At 41.8% G+C, this 10,367-nt stretch overlaps 1 protein-coding gene and 2 non-coding genes across 3 annotated transcripts; all 3 read left to right on the top strand.

Moving 5' to 3' along the window:
* Positions 1 to 351: 351 nt before the first annotated feature.
* LOC125723660 (5S ribosomal RNA) lies at positions 352 to 470 on the top strand. Its single transcript, XR_007386959.1, has one exon. It is a non-coding gene; the product is annotated as a 5S ribosomal RNA (ribosomal RNA).
* A 2,811-nt stretch (positions 471 to 3,281) lies between these two features.
* Positions 3,282 to 3,400, top strand: LOC125723659 (5S ribosomal RNA). The gene has a single exon (XR_007386958.1). It is a non-coding gene; the product is annotated as a 5S ribosomal RNA (ribosomal RNA).
* Positions 3,401 to 3,876: 476 nt separating this feature from the next.
* pfdn5 (prefoldin 5) lies at positions 3,877 to 9,682 on the top strand. Its single transcript, XM_049000199.1, has 6 exons — positions 3,877 to 4,119; positions 4,876 to 4,978; positions 6,029 to 6,060; positions 6,238 to 6,312; positions 6,511 to 6,616; positions 9,042 to 9,682. Exons 1-6 carry the CDS (start codon positions 4,054 to 4,056, stop codon positions 9,119 to 9,121), a joined length of 462 nt encoding a protein of 153 aa, XP_048856156.1. The 5' UTR covers positions 3,877 to 4,053; the 3' UTR covers positions 9,122 to 9,682.
* The last annotated feature ends 685 nt before the right edge of the window (positions 9,683 to 10,367 follow it).

Below are 10,367 nucleotides of genomic sequence, written 5' to 3'. Positions count from 1 at the left end.
GGAGAGTAAAGTGGGTCGTTTTAATTGCGCCTGTTACCGGCGTTCATGACGTCGGGCCGCTAATAGAAGCCTGCAGAGTAACGTCTGCTCACTGGCACGTGCGCCGATTAATGTGTCGGGCAGCGAAAAGGGATAAAGCGAAGGAATGTAGCTGATGTGGCATAAAAGGAGAAGTTGATGGAGACAGCCGACTGAGGAGTTTGGCGAAGGATTGGGAGGGGCGAGTGCTGATCGGACGGCGGGGCAGCAGAGCCGGACAAATTAAAACAAATTGAGAGTATGTGGTATGACATCAGCAAGCGGCATATAGATGTGTCACCTACAAAAGGGCTCATTTCAGCAACTATATTCGCTTACGGCCATACCACCCTGAACACGCCCGATCTCGTCCGATCTCGGAAGCTAAGCAGGGTCGGGCCTGGTTAGTACTTGGATGGGAGACCGCCTGGGAATACCAGGTGCTGTAAGCTTTTCTTTTTACACTTTTGCTGTACCCAGGGGGCGCCCATTCCCCTCACAAATGGAAACTGGTCACCCCAACCTCTCATATTACGAATTATTCTTATTAATAAATCACAAACTTTTACACACACATCTTATGCTATTTCTTTATATGACTGGTGCAAAGCTCACCGCCTTTCTTCTTCCTTTTCAAAACCATTGTAAATGATAGCCTTCTTCCTGAGCCTATAGTTTCATGTGTATTGCACTGGGCTTCACGGATGGATATGGGCTGGAAAGCTCTTGGCGGACCGAAGAAGCCGTCAGGGGTATTGATAGAGTCATAAGGATATGAATGCGTGCAGTTATAAACCTGATCTGGCTGTAGTACGGATTTGTTGTAAGCGGCTCACAGCGATTTCAACTTGGTGGACACGTGATCAAGCGGCTACTAAGAGAGTAAAGGGGGTCATTTTAAGCTGCGGATCAATTGCGCCTGTTACCGGCGTTCATAACGTCGGGCCGCTAATGGAAGCCTGCAGAGTAACGTTTGCTCACTGGGAAGTGCGGCGATTAATCTGTCGGGCAGCGAAAAGGGATAAAGCGAAGGAATCTAGCTGATTTGGCATAAACGGAGAAGTTGACGGAGACAGCCGACTGAGGAGATTGGCGAAGGATTGACAGCCGATCTCTGTCACGTTCCCGTATGACCAGCAGAAGTCACTGCTGGTCGTTCCGTTCCCCTCCATTTATGTCTATAGATCACACCCATCTGTCGTTTGCTCTTCGTTAGTCCATGTATATTAGCGTCTGCTTGACTTGTGCTCTCCAGTCCGGTCATTGTCATCATCCATATCACTCCCTGCACTGTTCTTTACGTGAGTGTTTCCCCATAGGTATTCTAGCTTCCTTGGTCTGTTATTATCTGCCTTTCCCCCAATGGTACAGAAATGTTCCTCATAGTCCATTTCCGTATCTCAGCAGCAGATGTCACTGCTGGGCATTTCATTTCCGTCTGTTTGTGTCTATATGTCATACCTGCCTCTCGTTTGGCTTTTGTTAGTTCATGTACATTACTGTCTGTCCATGTCGTTCTCTGCCGAATTCCCCATGTGAGTGTTTCCCATGATTAGGTTTTAGTCTATAGCCTCCCATTTAGTTGTTCTCGGTTCCTTGGTTTTGCCCCTCGTGGTCTTTTGTTTTCTGCTTGTTTGTTTCGATTAATAAAGCTTTTCAATTATCCCTTCCTCTGACGTGACACTGCAGCGAAGTGGTTTCATAACGTGCGGATCCACAGTGAAAGACATGGAACGTGCTTTTAATTCGTCTAATCAGGTGCATCTGTGTCACGATAGAAATGTATTAAATAGCCTAAAGCGCCGTTAAGAACGGGTATCGCAAAACCCAAAAGTATCGCAATTTGATTTTTTCCAATATCGTTCAGCCTTTAATAGATGTTTGTTGTAATTTTTTGGAATTACCCTCCCCGTCCCTCTATTTCCGACGTCCCTATACGCACACTCATGAGCACACTTGCGCACATTTGAGTGCTAAGAAGTTTGTGCAAATAATTCCTTATTTTGACCATTTAGAATATAGCAATCCTTTCACATTCACAAACTTGACATTTCACGAGTTGACCGTGAACAGTTAAACGGGAATTTGGAGCTTTCTGAAAGATCACAGAACCTCGCAAGCGACGTGTAAAACCAAAAACAGTAGTGAAATTAATTAAAAATAAATAAATAAAAATAAATATTAGTGATACAGAATATTTAAAGTCTTGGCTTAGGTACGCCGCGCATCTTCTCTGCAACCAGCCACACGCGTGTTAGCTGTATTTATGACCGTGGAATCTGGCGTTTCTCGCAATAAGTTTTCAGCGCTGTGAATATTGCATTTTTAATAGGTCCAAAACATAGTACTCACAGTGCGTATAAGAGTAACGTTGTAAATACAGGCGCATGATTTAGATGGTTTGTATATTATACAAAAATGTTTAAATAAAGTCAGAAGAAAGAGTAGCAGTTTGTACCTTTGCTTGTCACTGGGGCTGTAGCCTCAAGGGTCTGCCAGTTTACCCTAGCTGTAGGTAAATGTACCTTTTACTCTGATTTAAGGGATTACGCACGGTACAAACACAATGAATGTACCCCCAATAGTACAAAGGGTTCCTCATAGTCCATTTCTGTATCTTAAAAGGTACATTCATCCTTGAGATTACAGCCCCATGACAAGCAAAGGTACACATTGGTACTCTTTTTATTCTGAGTGTAGGAAACGACAAAGCCATTTGGTGTGATAAGCGTCCTGTACTGTTTGTTTAGAAATTGATCATTAAAAATAAACTTTTTATAAAAAAATATTTAACAAAATGTAATAACATGAATGTGTGCATTTATAAACCTGATCTGGCTGTAGTACGGATTTGTTGTAAGCGGCTCACAGCGATTTCAACGTGGTGGTCACGTGATCAAGCGGCTACTATAGGAGAGTAAAGTGGGTCATTTTAATTGCGCCTGTTACCGGCGTTCATGACGTCGGGCCGCTAATAGAAGCCTGCAGAGTAACGTCTGCTCACTGGCACGTGCGCCGATTAATGTGTCGGGCAGCGAAAAGGGATAAAGCGAAGGAATGTAGCTGATGTGGCATAAACGGAGAAGTTGATGGAGACAGCCGACTGAGGAGTTTGGCGAAGGATTGGGAGGGGCGAGTGCTGATCGGACGGCGGGGCAGCAGAGCCGGACAAATTAAAACAAATTGAGTGTATGTGGTATGACGTCAGCAAGCGGCATATAGATGTGTCACCTACAAAAGGGCTCATTTCAGCAACTGTATTCGCTTACGGCCATACCACCCTGAACACGCCCGATCTCGTCCGATCTCGGAAGCTAAGCAGGGTCGGGCCTGGTTAGTACTTGGATGGGAGACCGCCTGGGAATACCAGGTGCTGTAAGCTTTTCTTTTTACACTTTTGCTGTACCCAGGGGGCGCCCATTCCCCTCACAAATGGAAACTGGTCACCCCAACCTCTCATATTACGAATTATTCTTATTAATAAATCACAAACTTTTACACACGCATCTTATGCTATTTCTTTATATGACTGGTGCAAAGCTCACCGCCTTTCTTCCTTTTCAAAACCATTGTAAATGATAGCCTTCTTCCTGAGCCTAGTTTCATGTGTATTGCACTGGGCTTCACAGATGGATATGGGCTGGAAAGCTCTTGGCGGACCGAAGAAGCCGTCGGGGGTGTTGATAGAGTCATAAGGATATGAATGCGTGCAGTTATAAACCTGATCTGGCTGTAGTACGGATTTGTTGTAAGCGGCTCACAGCGATTTCAACGTGGTGGACACGTGATCAAGCGGCTACTAAGAGAGTAAAGTGGGTCATTTTAATTACGCCTGTTACCGGAGTTCATAATGTCGGACCGCTAATAAAAGCATGTAGAGTAACGTTTGCTCACTGGCATGTGCGACGATTACTCTTCGGTGCTGTGAATATTGCATTTTTACTTGCGTACGTATAAATAAAACGCATTTGGGCCACCGTAGCTGCTTCTGCTCCCTGTTGGTTACGGCGGCACTGTTGTGTCAGTGTATTCATCATGGCGGTCAATCTTACGGAGCTGTCTCTCTCTCAGTTAGAAGGTTTGAAGACACAGCTGGATCAGGTAGGGGACCTTGCCTTTTCAGACTGTGTTATGAATGTAAGGTTAGTTGAGAAGTGGCGGAAGCGAGCATGTGAAAGCCGATACCGGTTCACTAACCGGTTTCTTAGCCATGCGGTGCTCCAGTGTAAGAGATGGGGCTTGACTTGTGTGCTGTCTCTGGTCTTTATTCTCTTTTAACTGCATCTCGACAATGTACTATTTTTCTGCTGTAGAAAATACATTTAAAGCAGAGCTGGTTTTAGAGTAATAACGTTATTAAGGCTACATCGAAACCCAAACGAGGGTCAGCATATAACACATCGCTGATTTACGTCAGTGTAGATGTATTGCACAGGAATTATGTATAACTGTATGAAGGTAGGGTGTTTTCCGTAAGAATGTATTATAATTGTTGTTGTTATCGATTTGTGTCTGTTCAGTAACATTTAATTGATTTTAGTAAAAAGTTTTTAATTTTGTTTCTTTTATTATGAGATGAGCGTGAACATAGTTTAGATGAACTGTGGCTGAAATGCTAACCTCCAGTAGCGTGGTAATTAAAAAAATAATAAGTCTAATTATTATTGAGCAAACCGTATTGATTCAATATTTATTAAAGGGCATGTCGTGGACAAATTTTATATGAGGTAGTTCCATGCCACATGCTGCCTTTCATTTATTTATATATAATATAAATAAACTGGGTAAAATATGTTGGAGATATTCTGTTTTTAATTCAGGGTTTCTAGGCATAATTGTTGAAAATTTGTTTTATAGGAGACTGAGTTCTTGACTTCCTCAATTGGTCAGTTAAAGGTTGTGCAGACAAAGTATGTGGAAGCCAAGGACAGTATAGGTGTCCTCAACAAGGACAATGCAGGTAAGTTATCTAGACATTTTAGATGCATGTGCTTATTGTGTTCTCAGTCACAGTTTAAAGGGTTAGTTCATTAGTTTGTCTGTTGCGTTTGGACAAACATAATCAGAAGATAATGAAAATAAGATTTTTTTTAATGGTCTTTGCATGAAATCATGGAGAAACAGTTCTTAAATTCTTACATCTTTGGTATTTGTTACTTCTATCTAGATTGCAGTTTGTCTTTCCCTTCCCCGGCATGGTGCATTGTCTAACATTTAATACTTTTCTTGTGCCTCTTCCTTGCTGTTGTGTCTTGTAGTTTCTGTAAAATCTCAAGTGCTTTGGAACATTTGTTAGAATTCAAATGTTCAATTTTTTAACTGAAAGTGAAAGGCAGTTTAATGTCAGAAACAGTAAATTTTTAGTTTTATTTTTACTGTAGTACTTGGCGCAATACTGTGTTTTGTAGATATTAATCCATCCATCCATTTTCCAAACCGCTTATCCTATTGGGTCGCGGGGGGCCGGAGCCTATCCCGGAAGCAATGGGCACGAGGCTGGGAACAACCCAGGATGGGGGGCCAGCCCAGCGCAGGGCACACTCACACACCATTCACTCTTACATGCATTCCTACGGGCAATTCAGCAAGTCCAATCAGCCTCAGCACGTTTTTGGACTGTGGGGGGAAACCGGAGTACCCGGAGGAAACCCCACGACGACATGGGGAGAACATGCAAACTCCACACACATGTGACCCAGGCGGAGATTCCCAGAGGTGTGAGGCAACAGTGCTAACCACTGCACCACCATGCCGCCCCGTAGATATTAATATATTTCATATTTTTCATTTATAGGAATTTTGAACGCTAACATTTTTCTTGAATCCTTTCCAAATTATCTAAACATCCTCTGTCCTTGTGCTAAAGGCAAAATGCACAATCCTTTACTGAGGTTTGCTGGGTAAAAACATGAATCAATCAAGCCTGACCTTTTCTCAAGGGAAAAATAAACGTTTTCATGTATTTACTCCCTTTGGCAAACATCTCTTCTTCTCATCCTTCCTACTTCAGGAAAAGAACTTCTTGTCCCCCTCACCAGTTCGGTATCCTTTTTAGTTCCACAAATTTGTCAGGAACATGCCAGTTCCGTAATATAAAGTTCAAAGTGTGGAATTGCCACCAGTGTCTTTTCATTGAGTTGATTTTAGGAGTTGACATCTCAGTGCTAAGTTGAAGGATACTGAGGCTAACGGTGATGTCCCTTAATGAAGCATGCGTAGATGTATGTTCCTGGGACACTGAATGACGTTGAGCATGTCTTAGTGGACGTTGGAACTGGATATTATGTGGAAAAGGTAAGGAAATCAGTATTTAAAGTATTTAACTCAATATTTTCATGTTATGTCCGGTGTAAAATTATTTTTTGTAAATTGTCACCTTGTCCAGTGTGCACTTTATTCCAGTTAACCCTAAAAGGTGGAAGTGCAGCTGGCCATATGTAAAGCTTTTGTTATGTGTGGTGTGAATGTAAAAGTCATTTTGCATTATGTCAGAATGTAGAGGATACAAAGGAATTCTTCAAGCGAAAAATTGACTTCCTCACGAAGCAGATTGAGAAGATTCAGCCAGCCCTCCAGGAGAAGCATGCCATGAAACAAGGTAAGCCAAGCATGCGGACTGTTCGTTCTGTTCATTTTCACTTTGCTGGAAGTACCACTCAGGGAGGTGCTTGTTGCATTTTGTTGTACCTCAAAGTCAAGTCAGAATAGGGCTGTGCAATATCCCATTGTGATATAATCTCAGTATGTATACATGTGTAATAATCACCAAGGCTTTAGAAGATGTGCCTGTCCGGATGTCACCTTTCATGGTACTCTATGGGCATTTGCCTACAATTTGATAAGCAGGTTAGTAGTACTTCTAAGACATCAAAGGAAGATGTATTATGAGACCCACACGTTGGTAACACTTAGCGTATCTTTATGTTTATTGCGTTTGGGAGCGCGCTGCATGCTACCTTTTGATATATCATGGAAAGCTATATGCAGTGGAGCGCCGGTGAAGGAAGTGACGGCTCAGCAGCCACAACATCTTCTAAAGAAGGAGACATTGTGGATACACAAGCTAACAAGGTGTCAGTGGTGTGGCGCTACTTTTTGTGGCGTAAAAGTCTGACGTTTATCTACAGTGACAACAAATTTACATAGTAACACTTTGCTTGAGGGGCACAAATTATGCAGCATTATGCTATGTATTACTTTGTTGCTAATACACAAGTCTTCGTTACATACTGGTCTCATGTTCATTCATCATTAATGAATCATGACACATCTTTTATCTCAAGCAGTTACTATATTTTTTTAATTCTGTTAGTTTTTGTGAACTACTGAAGAAACTATTAAGGAACTGCTGAAGGTACAAGTAAGGAATGAGTTGCAAGTGAAACACTAATCTGTTTGTTCATCATTAATGAATTATGACGCATCCTTTGTCTCAAGTAGTTACTATATAATGTAGCTACTACACATTGATTGAATGTTACATTTATATGGCACTTTTCAAGATACTCAAAGTGGTTTACAAAAGCAGTGGGGATCCATTTCAATCTCCACCACCACTGTGTAGCCCCCACTTGGATGATGTAACAGCAGCCATTCTGCACCAGTACACTCGCCATACAGTAACTAAGGTGGTGAAGGGGCAGGAGATAATTCAGCAACTGGATACAGGGAATGATTTCGAGGCCAGATTTGAAAGGGTAACAATAGGGAATTTTTAGCCAGGGGATTGCCTGTACTCTCCTGAAAGATGGCCAGGGTCTTTTATGACCTCAAAGTCAGGACCTCACCTGAGGTATGGTGCCATTTTTACAGAACGCGGTGTCTTAATGTTTAGGGAAGCACACTTGTAATTGAAAGATTGCAGGTTCGAATCCCCGACCAGCAACGTACCGCCCCCAAGCACTGCTCCCCAAGAATTGGATGTTCGTTTGATGAGAAATAGCTCATGAAGTGCAAACAGACCACAAAATTGGTCTGTAGCATCAAAACAATTACCCTGATCAGAATCCTACAGCCAACGTTTTGTCTACATGGTCTTAAGATGCTGCAGTTCAAATTTCGTATGAAGTGGATAAACGGCCTAGGACAAGTTTGAAAAAGTAGATTTGCACATTTTGCAAACTAGCTAAAGATTTCAAGGGCAGAGTTTATGGTTTTATTTGCCTGAAGCCAAGGAATGTGGAGAAAATGGAATTTTCTTTCTATCGCTTTCTATGAAAGACAGGCCTGTTAGCACTTCATGCGATTGCTCCCTGGGTACACTGGTGCTGTAAGGGGGGTGGGGTGGGGAGGTATGATAAATTTTGTAAAAAAAATTGGATTGGTCTGGGTTGGGGGGCCTAATATATGTTGTCATGGACCCCAAAATCTCTAGTGGCACCTCTGCCATGCCCAACTGAGTAATGCATCAATATGTTAATGCTACAGGCATGTTTGCGGGCCTGGACTTTCAGGCTACAAGGTGCCATTGTTTTGACACCATAGTTTGCTTCTGTCCCTCCACCTTTCAAATGTTTATCATGGCCTGGATCACAAACAGTCAGGTGCAGTTTAGAGTTGCCAGTTAGCCTAACCTCATGTTTTAAGACTGCAGGAGGAAACTGCCACAACATGAGGACAACATGCAAACTCTTCTCAGTGATCGGGCCACTGCTACCCACTGAGCCTATTTCACTTCCTCTCTGCTCGATAATTTCATTGCATAAAGACGGCCAATTACATCATGTTTTCCCAACCCAGTGCTTGGAGACCCACCAGATAGTCCATGCTTTTTGCTCCCTCTCAGCATCCAATATGGAGCAAAAATTTTACCTTTTTCAGGGAGCTGGGAGGGAGCAAAAACATGCACTGTCTGGTCGTTCCTAAGGACCAGTTTGGGAAACCGTGATTAACATAATAAATAAATGGTCTAACTGAACAAAATCAAATAAAAGAAACCAGCCGGAGAAAAATATCAGTATTGTAAGAGAAAGTCTTTATTTATTGTTTCGCAGAACCGTAATTTATTCCTGTTTGTTTTTCAGCTGTGATTGAGGTCATGAATATGAAGATTCAGCAGCTACACAGTCAGCAGACTCCACAATCTGGAGCCACCAAGGCTTAAGAGCAGTGGGGTTGGGGGTTGCATGAATTGTTTGATGCTAGTCACAGGCACACAAACAGGGCCCATGCTGTACTGCTAATTTAGCTTTCAATAGCTAACTTGGATTTTGTTGTAAAGTCTTTTATCTGGAAACTCACAATTGTTAAAAGGGGGTCAAAATTATGATTGGCTGGGAGGTTGACCAGTACATACATAAAGAGAGGAGAGCAGACATGAGCTGGAGGAAAGGAGTCATCGCCTCACAAAATGTCCATGTTATGTCATGAAGCGTGAATGTTTTCAGAACATAGGACCTAATGCTATGATCAGAAAAGGCTTTTTAGTTTTATTTGAGTGTTTAAAGCTACAATTTGAAACATTTGTATGTACAATACTGCATAAAACAGTTTCTAAAATTGGGCAGGACTGGGCTTGACATCATTCTGGACATTATTAGTTAATTTGTTTTACCTGAAATGTAACTAAATTATTGAGACAGCTTTAGTACCTGTTTTGAATATCAAAAGTCTGTTAAAGCTAAATGACACATCTAAATAATTAAACGTATTACTTTGATTCATATCCCATGAAAAAAAAATATTCTATAGGCTCTGTCAGTGTGACTGTTTGTTCTCCAGATGTTTGTGTGCTGTTTGGGGGAACTTGTGTGACTGTGAATGTCCTCTGGCCAGTCTGGTGTATATACTACTTCCGGGGGTAAGCTGGCAGATGCCGATTATTCTAACACTAGATAAAATGGTTATCAGAGGAATCTGGATTGATCCATGACCATCTGTAATGGATTATCACTAGTGGTTGCTTCCAAGCAATTAGCAATCTTTGACACCAGTATTAAGAACATATGGCAATGGAACTTGGTCATGTAACATACAGAACACGTGGGTGTGCAACAGGTGCAAATCTGAAAATTTCATTGGTACACAATTAATCTGCAGGCATTTTCTGTAGCCTGATAGAGGTATTATGTAAGACAATAACCATAGACATTTCTGAATAGTTTGAAACCGTTCAGCCTGGGTCAACTTCATGTGCTTAAATAAAACTCAATATAAATGGTTGTTTACTTTGAAAATAACATTATTATAAGTAACTAGTGTTAATTATGACTTTAGAGTTAGATTTTACCCATGCTACAACAGAGTAATAACCTAATGTGTAATATTTGGGCTCAGAGAGATATTGAACCACCACGTCAGATGGCGGTACCACATTACTCCCTGTCTAGTTAAGTTTGGCCTCGCTCACA

Source organism: Brienomyrus brachyistius, unplaced genomic scaffold (genome assembly GCF_023856365.1).
Source record: "Brienomyrus brachyistius isolate T26 unplaced genomic scaffold, BBRACH_0.4 scaffold50, whole genome shotgun sequence".
NCBI lineage: Eukaryota > Metazoa > Chordata > Actinopteri > Osteoglossiformes > Mormyridae > Brienomyrus > Brienomyrus brachyistius.
This window is presented reverse-complemented; position numbering and strand designations above follow the sequence as displayed.